The 14,146-nt window shown below is 40.4% G+C and overlaps 1 protein-coding gene across 2 annotated transcripts; it reads right to left on the bottom strand.

The window, feature by feature from the left end:
• Window positions 1-9,123: 9,123 nt before the first annotated feature.
• LOC115431308 (ceramide synthase-like) lies at window positions 9,124-13,911 on the bottom strand. 2 transcript variants are annotated; one of them, XM_030151568.1, is made up of 5 exons: window positions 13,549-13,911; window positions 12,139-12,222; window positions 11,829-12,048; window positions 9,494-9,589; window positions 9,124-9,412 (listed from the first exon to the last, which is right to left on the bottom strand). In XM_030151568.1, exons 1-5 carry the CDS (start codon window positions 13,668-13,670, stop codon window positions 9,359-9,361), a joined length of 576 nt encoding a protein of 191 aa, XP_030007428.1. In that variant the 5' UTR covers window positions 13,671-13,911; the 3' UTR covers window positions 9,124-9,358. The 2 variants fall into 2 exon arrangements, with proteins under 2 accessions (XP_030007428.1, XP_030007427.1); XM_030151567.1 differs by having other exon boundaries at window positions 9,124-9,589.
• Window positions 13,912-14,146: the final 235 nt, after the last annotated feature.

Genomic DNA, 14,146 nt, shown 5'->3' with positions numbered 1-14,146 from the left:
AGTCGGTGTGTGTTGTCGGGCTAGGTCCATGTATGTAAACAAACGGCTTCGGAGACTCTTTCTCTGACTGACATCCAATATACGCGGTGTATTGTTGTTGCTTATAGCACTACAACACATCCGGAAGTGTTTATAATCTCTTCCACTTGTCTGACGATGATTATTTGAGTATTTTCCACATCGTTGTTATGACGATAAATACATAGCATAAATACAATAAGTTGGGTGGTTAGCACTCGTGCCTCACAGACAGAAGGTCCTGGGTTCGATTCCAACACCAGTCGATGGGTGGGACCTTTCTGTGTGGAGTTTGCATGTTCTCCCGTGTCTGCATGGGTTCTCTCCGGTACTCCGGCTTCCTCCCACCATCCAAAAACATGCACTGATAGGTTAATTGGTTAATCTAAATTGCCCATAGGTGTGAATGTGAGAGTGATTGTTTGTCTCTATATGTTCAGCCCTGCGATGAACTGGCGACTTGTCCAGGGTGTACCCCGCCTTCGCCCCTATGTAGCTGGGATAGGCTCCAAGCGACCCCCGTGACCCTAGTGAGGATAAAGCGGATTCAGAAATGAATGAATGAATGAAATACAATATGTTCATTATCGGAATACATAAGGTTAAAAATTAAAACCATTTCAGTGTGGTAGTATTAAAAAGGTCATGTCTTTGTGAAAAGGTATGTAATTTGTTGTGAGTTCATGCACTGTAGTGGTTTTGTTCTTTGAACACAGTGAAACAGTAAAACATATACCTGTGTCTTGAATTTGAAAAAAAATCATATTTTATTTTTAATAAAGAAGGGTTCGGTGAATGCGCATATGAAACTGGTGGGGTTCAGTACCTCCAACAAGGTTAAGAACCACTGTTTTAAACAAATGTCAGGCTTCTGAAAAGTATGTTCATTTCTTTGAAGTCATGACTTGGTTGGGCCTCCTTTTACATGAATTACTGCATCAATGTGGCGTGGTGGAGGCAATCAGCCAGTGGCACTGCTCAGGTGGAATGAAATGAAGAAGGCTGACATTTCTGTTTAAAGTATTCATTTTTTATTGATTTTATGCAATACTCTAATTTTCTGAGACAGAATTTTGGATGTTCATTATCTGTAAGCCATAATCATAAAAATTTCAAGAAATAAGACTTGAATATTTCACTCTATGTCTATATGGGTTTCACTTTCTGAAATGAGTGACAAAAAATTTGAATTTTTTCATGATATTCTAATTTTTTGCGATATACCTGTATTTTTACCTGGCCTGGTCTCTTCACCTGATCCCGGGCTGTGGTCTCTTCTCCCAGCTTGGCCATGGGTGAAGAGACCCGGCCCGGCCTCGGGGAAGAGACCGCCCAGTCCCGGTGAGACCAAGGGCCCAGCTCTCAGTGGCTCTTACCTGGTGTCTGTCCTCAAATTCTTCCATTTTCAGCTGTCTCCATGTTTCAAAAGCATCTCCTTTACATATCCTTGGTTTCTTCCTCACTTTGTCATGACATATTTGGGAATCATAAGAGGCTTTTTAGGTTTAGTAACATCAGACATTGTTATCAGAAATGTTCCAGCTGCAGCTCAGTGGGAACTGGCAACCTGGATGCTGAAACGCTACTGACTTGGTGACTGGGAGATAGGTGATGGGTGGAACATCAGACCAAAACACAAAATGACAACATGAACATTATTTGTGGGCTGCCATTTGGCTTTTCAAATGTGAATATTCTGGTTGGACTACTACTGTCAGTGATATCAGTATTTAAAATACTAACCCTAACACTTTCCTCTGTCTAAAGACTGACCATTGCTGTTTGACCAAAACAAATGCAACTTTTGTTTAGGGTTAGGGTTAGGGGTTAGGTAAGGCAAGGCAAGGCAGATTTATTTGTATAGCACAATTCATATACAGGGCAATTCACAGTGCTTTACCAAAATGGAAAAGAGACAGATTAAAAACACACAATTATAATTAAAACATAATCAATAAAACATAAATAATAATCAATTAAAACAAAGTAAAAGAGGAACCCTTTCAGTTGTTACATGCACAGTTGAACAGAGCCATTTTCAGCCTGGACTTAAACATTGTCAGAGTAGAGGCCTGTCTCAAATCATCAGGAAGACTGTTCCAAGTTTAGATGCATGGAAACTGAAACACAGCTTCACCGTGTTTAGTCCTGACTCTGGGCACCAGCAGAAGACCAGTCCCTGAGGTTCTCAGGGTCCGAGATGGTTCATATGGGACCAACATGTCACAGATGTACTTTGGTGCTAGACCATGGAGAGACTTATAAACGAGCAGAGCTGTTTTAAAGTCTATTCTCTGAGCCACAGGAAGCCAGTGCAGAGATCTGAGCACAGGACTGATATGGTCGTACTTCCTGGTTCTAGTCAGGACTCAAGCAGCAGCGTTCTGGATGTACTGCAGCTGTCTTACAGCTCGTTTAGAGAGTCCAGTGAGAAGGCCGTTAAAGTAGTCTAACCTGCTAGAGATAAATGCATGGATAAGTCTCTCTAAGTCTGGTTTAGACAGTAAACCTTTTATTCTGGCAATGTTTTTGAGATGGTAAAAGGCTGATGATGTAATTACCTCCGCCAAGGAGGTATGTTTTTGCCAGGGTTTGTTTGTTTGTTTGTCTGTTTGTTTGTTGTCTGTCCGTTAGTGTGCAACATAACTCAAAAGTTATGGACAGATTTGGATGAAATTTTCAGGGTTTGTTGGAAATGGGATAAAGGAAATGATTAAATTTTGGTGGTGATCGGGGGTGGGGGGGCCCACGGGGGGGCCACTGATCAGCCTTGGCGGAGGTCTGCGCTCTCTGAGTGCTTCTAGTTGATTTAATGTGGCTGTTAAAGTTTATGTCTGAGTCCATTACCCCTAGATTTCTAACCTGGTTTTTAGCTTTTAGAGTAACAGATTCCAGATGACTGATGACACTTTCTCTGGGTTTTTGTGGGCCAAAGACAGTGACTTCGGTCTTGTCTGAATTTAGCTGGAGAAAGTTGTTTTGCTGTGTGGATACACAGTGATCTGTTGGAGGCAGTCACAGAGTGAGTCCACAGGCCCATGTTCACCTGCTGTCAGCGAGATGTAAATCTGAGTGTCATCTAATAGTTGTGGTAGGACACGTTATTACTGTGTATTAACTGGCCCAGGGCAACATGTAAAGATTGAACAAGAGGGGTCCCAGGATGGACCCCTGGGGACCCTGCAGGTCACTGCCATTTGGTCTGACACACAGTTTCTGATTTGAGCATAATACTTCCTGTCCTCAAGGTAGGACTTGAACCATTTCAGGGCAGGACCAGAGATGCCTACCCAGTCCTCTAGCCTCTGTTACAGAATCACATGACCAACTGTATCAAATGCAGCACTCAGATCCAGCAGGACTAATGCCACATTTCCACTACGTGGAACCAGCTCGACTCGGCTCGCCTCGACATTCCTGGAGAGCGTTTCCATTACAAGATACTACTGACTTTATAGTACCTGGATGCAGCACGTTATTTCCATATCGTCTGCTCAGAGAGTTGCTGATAAACTCGCTCGTTGTGTGTTGTCTCGTCTGAATTTTTACATCAGCCACCAAAGACTGAATCTCCTCGACCGACCATGGTGTAGTTTGGGCTGTTATCATGTGAATTAATGTACCGCTATATTTACTGTCCACTTCCGCATGTGTTTTTTGTAAAACGGCGGGCCACAGAGAAAACTGTCTGACCAATCAGTGGTTTGCAGTGTTATACGTCACGGTTTAGTATCTGGTTCGCAGTCCTGGAACCTCGGCGGAGATACCAAAAAAGTAGTACCGGGTACCAGATTCCAGGTCCTTTTTCATAATGGAAACGCAAAAAAGGCCGAGCCGAGTCGAGTTGATACCACGTAGTGGAAACGGGGCATAAGACTGTTACTTTACCTTTGTCTGTGTTCAGACGGATGTCATTTGTCACTTTGATCAGAGCAGTCTCAGTGCTGTGATGGGCCTGAAACCTGACTGGAAATCATCAAAGCAGTTGTTCAATAGAAGAAAGTCAGAGAGCTGTTGGTAAACAACTCTCTCAAGGACTTTAGCTAAAAATGGCAGATTTGATATGGGCTGATATGGGTTCAGTACTGCTGCATCAAGACTACTCTTCTTTAGGAGAGGCCTAATGACAGCAGTTTTCAAGGCCCTGGGAAATGTTCCAGATTGTAATGAAATATTAACTAAGTGAGTGAGGTGGGGTAGCAAACTGCTCAGCACAGATTTTAGAAATCTAGTGGGCAACTCGTCGAGGCAACATGTGGCTAAACTCAGACTACAGATGGTCTCTTGGACTGTTTTGTCAGTGACAGGTGTGAAATGCGTTAGCTCTAGGTGTCTGGAAGTCTGCAGTGGTAACTGTGTTGTGGGATTAACTGAGTGTTTAATGCCCCGAACCTTGTCATTAAAGAATGTTGTAAACTCATTGCACTTCAATGTGGAAACTAGTCCTGAAGGCAATGGAGCAGGAGGGTTTGTTAACCTATTTACAGTTGCAAATAGGACACAGAGTTGTTACTGTGCTTGGTAATCATTTCTGAAAAATACCTCTCCCTTGTTCTACACAAAATCTGGTTGAACACACACAACTGTTCTTTGTAAATCTCATAATGAACCTGAAGCTTAGACTTGCACCATTTCCGTTCGGCCCTTCGACACTCCTTTTTCTGTGCCCTGACTGAGTCATCATTTCTCCATGGTGTCTTCTGCCTATTTCTAACCATTTTAACCTTAACAGGAGCAATGATGTCCAGAACATTTAGAACACAAGAAGAATATGAGTTCAACAGATCGTCAACATTAGAACATGAGGCGTTTTCAAACCTAATCATCTCCATAAACAGCGTGCCTGTGCTGTCATTAATGTGGTCTTCCGAACAACTGCAGGTCCAGCCACTTGTTTGGGAACTAGAAGCACTCGGAGAGCACAGACCTCCGCCAAGGCTGATCAATGGCCCCCCCCATGGGCCCCCCACGCCAAGGAGGTTATGTTTTTGCCAGGGTTTGTTTGTCTGTCTGTCTGTCTGTTAGTGTGCAACATAACTCAAAAAGTTATGGACAGATTTTGATGAAATTTTCTGGTCTGCGCCCCCCCCGTGGGCCCCCCCCCCCCCCCTCACCACCAAAATTTAATCATTTCTTCCTTATCCCATTTCCCACAAACCCCGAAAATTTCATCCAAATCTGTCCATAACTTTTTGAGTTATGTTGCACACTAACGGACAGACAAACAGACAGACAAACAAACAAACCCTGGCAAAAACATAACCTCCTTGGCGGAGGTAATTACTGACAGTTCAAAGAGACACAGAAATGATCAGATAAAGCAACATCGACCACACTGACACTTGAAATATTTATCCCCTTAGTAATGAGCAGGTCCAGAGTGTGCCATCTGCTGTGGGTGGGCTCACTCACATGCTGAATTAAACCAAAGGTTTCAAGGACAGCACAGAGTTCTTTTGCATTTCTGTCACACACATTATCCACATGTACATTCAGATCACCTGTAATGATGATACAGTCAAACTCTGTGAACACAACTGAAAGCATCTCAGTAAAATCATCAACAAAACTTTGACACTGCTGGGGAGGCCTGTATATGATGATGTAGTGTATGGAAGGAGATAAATTTAGCTCCATTTTGAAAGGTACATACTCAAAAGATGAAAACACCCCAAATGAGAGCACCATAATGCACATACACCTCCACCTTTATTCTTTTCTCATATTTCTGATATAGATGCAAAGTTAGTTGGGGTGGATTCAATCAGAACTGCTTTACCCGTCTTGCTGTTAAGCCATGTGGTGGAAAAATTTACTTTTTATATTTTATACTCTTTATGTTATACTCTTTATATTTTATACCAGGGGTGTCCAAACTTTTTTAAAGAGGGCCAGATCTGATAATGTGGACATTGCCAGGGGCCAGTGGTCCCTTCGGACGTTTTTTAAACAGTAAAAATTACATATAAATGTGCTGTTCTACAATAATTTTATTTTCATTGTCACAATATAATTTTTTTAAATGGCAATGTAACCAAATCTACGCCACTCAGGTGTGAACAAATTTAAAAAAAAAAAAACAAAAAAAAAAACAATTCTGCCTTCCTTTCACATCTGGAGTCACATAACATAGCTCTGTGTTGGGCCCCCTCCTTTTTGCCATATACACCACCTCACTCGGTCAGATCATCCACTCACACGGCTTCTCATATCATTGCTATGCTGATCATACCCAGCTCTATCTGTCATTCCCACCTGATGACTCCACAGTCTCAGTGCGGATCTCAGTTTGTCCTCTGACATATCTGCATGGATGAAAGCCCATCACCTTCAGCTGAACCTGTCCAAAACTGAACTGCTGGTCTTCCCAGCTAAGCCAACCATACAGCAGGACATCTCCATCACTATTGACTCCATACCTCTGGCTCCTACCAGTGTAGTACGTAACTTGGGAGTCATGATTGATAATCAGTTGACCTTCACGGATCATGTTGCCTCTGTCACCCGATCATGCCGTTTCACTCTGTTCAACCTAAGAAAGATCAGGCCATACCTAACCGAACAGGCCACCCAGCTCCTGGTGCAGACTATGGTTATCTCCCGTCTTGACTACTGCAATGCTCTTCTAACGGGCCTCCCAGCTTGTGCTGTCAAACCACTACAAATGGTCCAGAATGCAGCAGCGCGTCTGGTCTTCAATCAGCCTAAAAGGGCACAGTGTTACTCATTGAGTTACACTGGCTACCCATAGCTGCCCGCATCAAATTCAAATCTTTAATCCGAGCCTACAAAATTCTCAGTGGGTCTGCTCCTGTCTACTTAGGTGCACTAATAAAAGCTTATGTCGCCCCACCACTCCGCTCATCTGGGGAACGTAGTCTGGTGGTCCCCAGACCTTGTACAAGACAATCCAGGCTCTTTTCATGGGTCGTTCCACGTTGGTGGAACGCTCTACCAAGTGCTACAAGAACAGAGTCATCCCTGCCTATCTTCAAGAAGCTCCTGAAGACCCAGCTCTTCCGAGAGCACCTCCTATCCTAGCACTTTCAAACATTCCATTTTAAATATTCTAATAAGGTTTTTCCCAGGATAACCACAGATTCTTTCACGATTATCTCTGGACCTGCTGCGGTGGTCCGGCCTCTTTCCTGCCCTCATCATCACCACTCACTTATCCTCAACCGCCTCCATGTGTCTCCCCCTTCTCCCCCTCTCCCCGTCTCTATCTCTATCGCTCTCTCTTTTTCCCCTTCTACTCTCTCTCTTTAACCCCAACTGGTCAAGGCAGACGGCCATCCTCCAGGAGTCTGGGTCTGCTCGAGGTTTCTGCCTGTTAAAGGGAAGTTTTTCCTCGCCACTGTCACCAGTCACAAGTGTTTGCTCCTGGAGGATTCTGTTGGGTTTCTGTAAATTGACTTAGAGTCTGGTTTTGACCAACTCTATATAAAATGTCAAGAGATAACTTTTTTGTGATCTGGCGCTATATAAATAAAATTTGATTGATTGAGTGATTTAATTGGTTTTCCCCTGTAAGTCGCTTTGGAAAAAAGCGTCTGCCAAATGCGTAAACATAAACATAAACATAAACATAGAGCAAACTGTGGAGTATCTTAAACTTCCAAGAAGTTGATAAAAATCTTAACCCCACATTCATTTTAAACATGACATAATGAGTAATCATTGTCTCATATTATCTCAGTAATGTAAGTCTGTTAACGTTTAAGATGAAAACATATGATTCTTACTCTTGTCTTTCACAAAATCATTCAGAAAGTAATATTTGTGTCACATCTACAAGTACATAACACCAGCAATTATAGGCAACTAACCTGGCAACTTGGTAGCCTGCCTTGGTGGTGAATTCATTGAACTCAGGTTCACATGAAGAGTCACTGTTGTGAGTTTAAAGCAGCTGGAATTTGCTTCACTTTTTCGGAGCGCTCACTCCCTGCTAGCTTGTCGTATGCGTTAGCATGTTTTATCTGCTGGTGTCTCTTTACATTGAATTCCTTAACAAGGCAACAATCTCTCGACAAATTAGGCAAACACAATCACCTCGATTTTCAGTGAAAAAATTGTAATTCCCATCTCTCCTGGAAGCGGCGGCCCTCACTGTCAACTCTCCTTTTTTAATTTACAGGCACCATGGTTAGAAATCAGCGAAAAGGGTTCATGGCAAGGTCACAGAGCCAGATGGAGTTAGAGTGGTGCTGCCACCATGAGGTGAAAGGAGGAACTGCATTTGAACCTTTTATGATTCATGTACTCGGATCAACAGTCCAAGCAGGCCATAATAATACATTATAAAACCCAAGCTGTGGGCCAGATAAAATCTGACCGCGGGCCATGATTGGCCCCCAGGCCGGACTTTGGACATCCCTGTTTTATACTGTTAGTACATCTTCTTTTAATGCTGAGTCATTATTCATTATGTGTGATGTTTACCACTCTGTAACACCCCCAACCCAGGAATGGAGTTCTTTCTTGCCTTGAGTTAAAACCCAAACCCCTAAATGTCTGAATGTGTAGATAGAGGATGGCGCCTGCACTCCAGATATGATCCAAGCAAGGTTAGAGTGAAGAGGTCATCATGACCTCTTCTCGGAGCAGAGAAGGAGTAGTATGGGGTGGTACGATGTACGTAAGGAATGACATCATAGTTTGAGGGGTTGGATTTGGTTCTATATAATCTTTAGTTTTCTCTTGTTTAATCAGACTTCACTTACAGAGTTTCTCTGTGATTGACTTCTCAAGACCCCTGCACTGCCGCTGCATGCTTCAGAAGCAGGAAGCAAGGGTAGGGGTATGAGTCCTTGGAACATAATTCTTACATACAGCTCCTTGAAATAACATGTTTTGATTTCAACTCTCCCTCATGGAGTGTTTTCAGAGTTTTTCATCTACATGAATCCCATCCAAAGAGCACCTTTAACTACCAAACAACAGTCTGGCTGATTGTTAATTCAAATTTTTGTCCACAACAAGTTCTTTAGATTAAAATTTTAAAGAAAAACCTCTCACAAAGTATTTGATACATTCATTTTTTCCATCTGTCTATGCAGTGCATACTCTCACCCTCAGTGTCAGATTAGTTTTTACAAACAAACCAACTCCTCAATCTGTCTTCGATCTGTCTTTACAGCTGTTTCCCATCTGTTTCAGGTAGAGTCTGTTTGCTTTCTTCAGCAAGAGCTAACCAGGATCTGTGGAGCAGGATCACTAGGTTACCCCATTGCAGTGCAGGGGTAAATGGAAGCCACTCTGTGCAGAGAAATTCCAGCGTGGTGGCCGTACATCCAGTACATGAAGGGGAAGAGCAGGATCCGACAGGTGAAGAAACTCAGGAGGACAAATATGCCGTTGATTCTGTGCACCTGCTGTCATCCAGACCCAACTGAGAAATGTGAAGGAATGACAGATGAAACGATGTTAAGGAAAACCAGCAGCCGACAGCTTTGCCATCTGAGAGCTTTACCTGGATGAGAATCTTTCCAATGGAGATGAAGGGGGTGCTGAACTCTGTGATGAAAAAGCAGCCAATGAAGAAATCCCCCAGTCCTCGTCTGAAGAACTGGAACAGATATTCAGATCCTTTACTCAAGGGAAAGTACTAATACCACACACTGAAAATAATCCACAACAACTATAAGTTCTCCACTCACATTTGTACTTCAGAAAAATGTGTGTAAAAAAGTATTATCAGCAAAATGTACTTAAAGTATGGAAGTAGCGACTGTGCAGTAAAATGGTTCCTGTCAGGGTTAGACCACCATATCGAATGTTTTTAGATTATAAATTGCTCAAATAATATGTATGTTGAATTTCATAGCTGTAGGTCAGGGTGTCAAACATATGGCCCAAGGGCCAAACCGGCCCACCAGAAGGTCCAGTCTGGCCGATGGGATGCAACTGTGAAATGCAAAAATTATACTGAGATAGTAACAATCAAGGATGTCAATACTTTAGAGGCCACATACAGCACATCTCAATCTCCAGTGGGTCGGACCATTAAAATACTATCATATTACCTATAAATAATGACAAATCCATATTTTTCTCTTTGTTTTTTTGTGTTAAATAGTCAGATTACATGAAAATATTTACATTTACAAACTATCCTTTCGCAAAAATGTGAATAACCTGAACAAATATGAACAACCTGAAATGTCTAAAGAGAAGTAAGTGCAATTGTAACAATATTCTGCCTGTTACTAAATGGTTTGTGCATTTGTAGATCCATTGTGATCTGTAAGTTGAAATGACATGTTGAAATGATAAACTGAGGCGAATGAATTCATTCATTCAAAATTTAAATTAACAATTACAACAACAATTAATTTAACAATTTAAAGTTGCACACGCCTGCTGTAGGTGGTTAAAGTTTAAATGCTTTTCCCTATTTTACCACCATTAAAACCACCAGCGTGTGCGGCTGTGATGTAAATGAATAATGAAGTCAGTGTAAAACACTTTGAGTGCCTAGAAAAGTGTGATAAAATCCAATCCATGATTATCTTTATATTATTTTAAATACTTATGTAGTGGTTTTTTTTTTTTTTCTTTTCTCTTGACTCTAATAGTGAATTTCCCAAAGATAGAGTCAGGACCCAAAATGGGGCTTGGAGCTGTTTTTAATTGAGCAAAAGTACAATAGTACAACATATGAATTCATTCCCTGTTCTCTGCAAGAGGTGTTCCCTGCAAGAGGTGTTGGTCTATGTTGGATCCGCTCAGTAATGAATCAACAAATTTAAGACAACTCTAAACAAAACAGGTTCAGAGCTGGGGTTCAATAAAAAAAATTTCCAGTGCAAATGAGAAACTCTGACAGCAGAGTCAGTTGTGTATGTTTATGTATATTTATATTTGAATGGTGTGTTTTGTGAGTCAGTTGGTGATGGTGTGTTACTGTTACTTATTATTAGAGTTGGTCAATATGAACAAAAACTTCATTCTTTTTTTTTGTCACAGATAATTGGGATTTTAATCAATTGTTTTCTGACAATAAGGATTGAAAATAAAATCTGATAAAGCTATATGCCATATATGACTGGAGTAACAAATTCACAGTCAATATCAGGATATCTACAGGTTTAATGTAGACAAACTTACGACTTTACGCCAAATGCATGACTTTTTGAGACATTTTTAAGGCTTCTTTGATTAAATTTAAGACCTTACATTTACAGTTATTGTTACATTTCCATTTCTCTGACTGATGTTTCTTCTACTGATGTTTAAGCTGCTAAAGCTCATACTTGAACCTCTCCACCCATGCATGATGGTTGGAGGCTCCACTTATCTTCTCTCTGTTATGATAAAAAGATAACCACTAATTACATATTTGACAAATTCTTTACAAAGTAAATGGAACAATATTCTCAGTTTCGTGCTTCAAGCATTTTTCACAATTTACCAAAACCTAATTATACTGATAAAACTAATTAAATATATTGCTCAGCTCTACTTGCTAGTGTTTGAAGTACATTCTGTCAGAAAGTGCATTTATTTGATATTGGTTTGATTGATGTATGTAGATTTATGCCAAGTCATTATATATTTTAGTAAATTTGGGTCCTGACAAATACATTAAATTGATCTTTTAGGTCTTGAGCTGAAATAGTTATTAAAAACAAGAATCTGAAATGTACCTAACACTATCAGACACATGTAGTGAAGTCAAAACTGCATTATATGTCTCTGAGATGCAGTGGAGTTGAAGTATAAAGTTTCAGTAAATTGCAATACTCAAAAAAAGTGCAAGTACTCAAAATGACTCAGGAAGTGCGTTCATCCCCTCCTGTTCTCACCAGAGTGATGGGCAAGAAAACAAGAAGCAACACCACATGATGAAGGACCAGCATCCACTCCCTGATGAGGAACTCTTTCATGGTCTGAAAGGAATGCCTCCTGTATGTACTCATATGACCTTTGACCCTTTGAGTGTGGTAGTGGCTCAGGTACATGGCGTAGATATCGTTGGCCATGTATGGGGCTCCGAACAACACAAATCCATTGACCAGCCAGTGACTATAGGAGGATTAGGGGGAGACACAAGGTAGCTTTTTAATGTCGTTGTGGCTTCTATTACAAAATAAGAGGTGCTGTAGACTCTCCTACCTGTCAGTCATCACGTCTCTGCAGGATGTCACGACAGTCATTCCTGCTGCAGTTGCCAACGACGCATGGATGGCGGACACCAACCTGAAGAAAACAATGGCATCCATTTGTTATATGTTAACTGTACATAATGACAGCAAAAAGCTAATCAAATGTATTGATTTATTACACAGTGCTTTGTTGTAAATATGTACCTTTAGTCAAATTTGAGATACTTAACTTATTTCCATTTTATGCAGCTTTGTATTTTATCTTATTTTATTTTCTTTAAAAAATAATAATAAATAAATAATAAATAATATAATAATAATAATCATAATAATATAATAATAATAATAATAATAATAATAAAATTCCACTACATTTGCGGAACAGCTTTAGTTCCTTTTCTGATTACAGATTTTTTATCTCCATCTTGATTAGTGAAAACCACATCTCTCCACATAAAATGACTTTTTAATGTTCGTGAGAAACTGGTCCTTTATGCGTTCAGATTAAAGTTTTCCTCAACAATGTTTTGCACAAACCACCAACAGTTTATAAAGTAGTTCAGATGAGCTAAACATTATCATGTACTGCAGTAAATTGGAACATACACATGGATGAAACATCAAATTACTTGTTTTAATATATTATGTTGTATTGCTTTTATGTTGTCTCAATGTATTACTATGTTTGTGTTGTTTTGATGTTTGTTTTTTTGGATAGCACTTTGTTCTACTCTATAGCTAAATAGATAAATAACAATAACATAAAATAAGACTGAAACAGAAATAAATTAAAGTAGTAATAGTAATACAAAATTAAAATGTTTACATAAAAATAAATAATTGAGTGGATAAATAAATAATTTAAAATGGGAGGAGGTGTAAATAATGAATGAAAAAAAATTCATAGGTGTGGTAATGGTCTGTGAACATCCTTATATTTTAACACTTTTTATAAGATTTTGTATGTGTAATTTGTAGTGAAGCAAGTACTATTAGTAGCTTTACTGAGATGAAGGATCTGAATGTATTTAAATATATTATTTAGAATATTTTGTATTATTTTAAATTTACTTTTTAAACACTATCAGGGATCATTTTACTGTCCAGAATATACTTTGGCTTTTCATAATTCAAGTAAGATTTTACATGTGGAGTATCTTCACTGTGTACTAAGTACTTTTACTAGAGTAGGGTTACTGTAATAGTGTATAGTATGTAGTAGTAGTAGTAGTAGTATGTATGTACTGTATGTAGTTTTACTCAGGTGGATACATCCTCCACCACTTTGCACATCATCAGCAATTTATTATTACCTTAATACGAGACTATTTAGAGACATTCTTGGTTAAATATAACTATAACAAACAGATTTCTACTAAATGTCCTCGTGTCCCACTGGGCTCCCGTGTCTGTGGGTCACCTTTCACTGACAGAGACCACGTCGGCCTGGGTCCAGTGTGTGAAGACGGATTGGAGGACTCTCCTGAACCCGTGGAACAGTCCTGGAAACACCACTGCCCCGCAGACCACCTCGGTCCACATGATCCGAGCCGACCTTCGGAACCTGTTCCTGAAGACCCAACCCGACCCAATGGTCAGACAGAAATCGATGATCGATAAGAGCCTACAGAGTCCAGCACACGGAGAAGAGCAAAGGACTCGGTCTGTACGCTGTTGTTTTCACTGTTACTTCCCTGTAGGACGTGGGTGTAGTGTGTCATCTGAACCAGAGGGAGGAGCTGACCTGAGGTAACCCGGATCCGGGTCTGGAAGTCGACATCAGCATGTGGTCTCAGGAAAGAAGACCTGTATAATACCGCAGGCTAAAACCGGCCCCCAAAAAGTCCAGTGGGATGCAAAATGCAAAAATTACACTCAAGATATCCCCCTGAAACCAAGGAATACATTTTTTCCCACTGTACGGGACAAGACTTTCACAGCTTTGCTTGAAAAAAAAAAAAAAAAAAAAAAAAATCGCTGTTCAGTGCAAAGATCAATTCTTTAAAAAAATAATTAAA

The sequence above is a fragment of the Sphaeramia orbicularis genome, chromosome 13 (genome assembly GCF_902148855.1).
Source record: "Sphaeramia orbicularis chromosome 13, fSphaOr1.1, whole genome shotgun sequence".
In the NCBI taxonomy this organism is placed as follows: Eukaryota; Metazoa; Chordata; class Actinopteri; order Kurtiformes; family Apogonidae; genus Sphaeramia; species Sphaeramia orbicularis.
The sequence above is the reverse complement of the archived record's forward strand: the minus strand, read 5'-3'. Positions and strand labels throughout refer to the sequence as shown.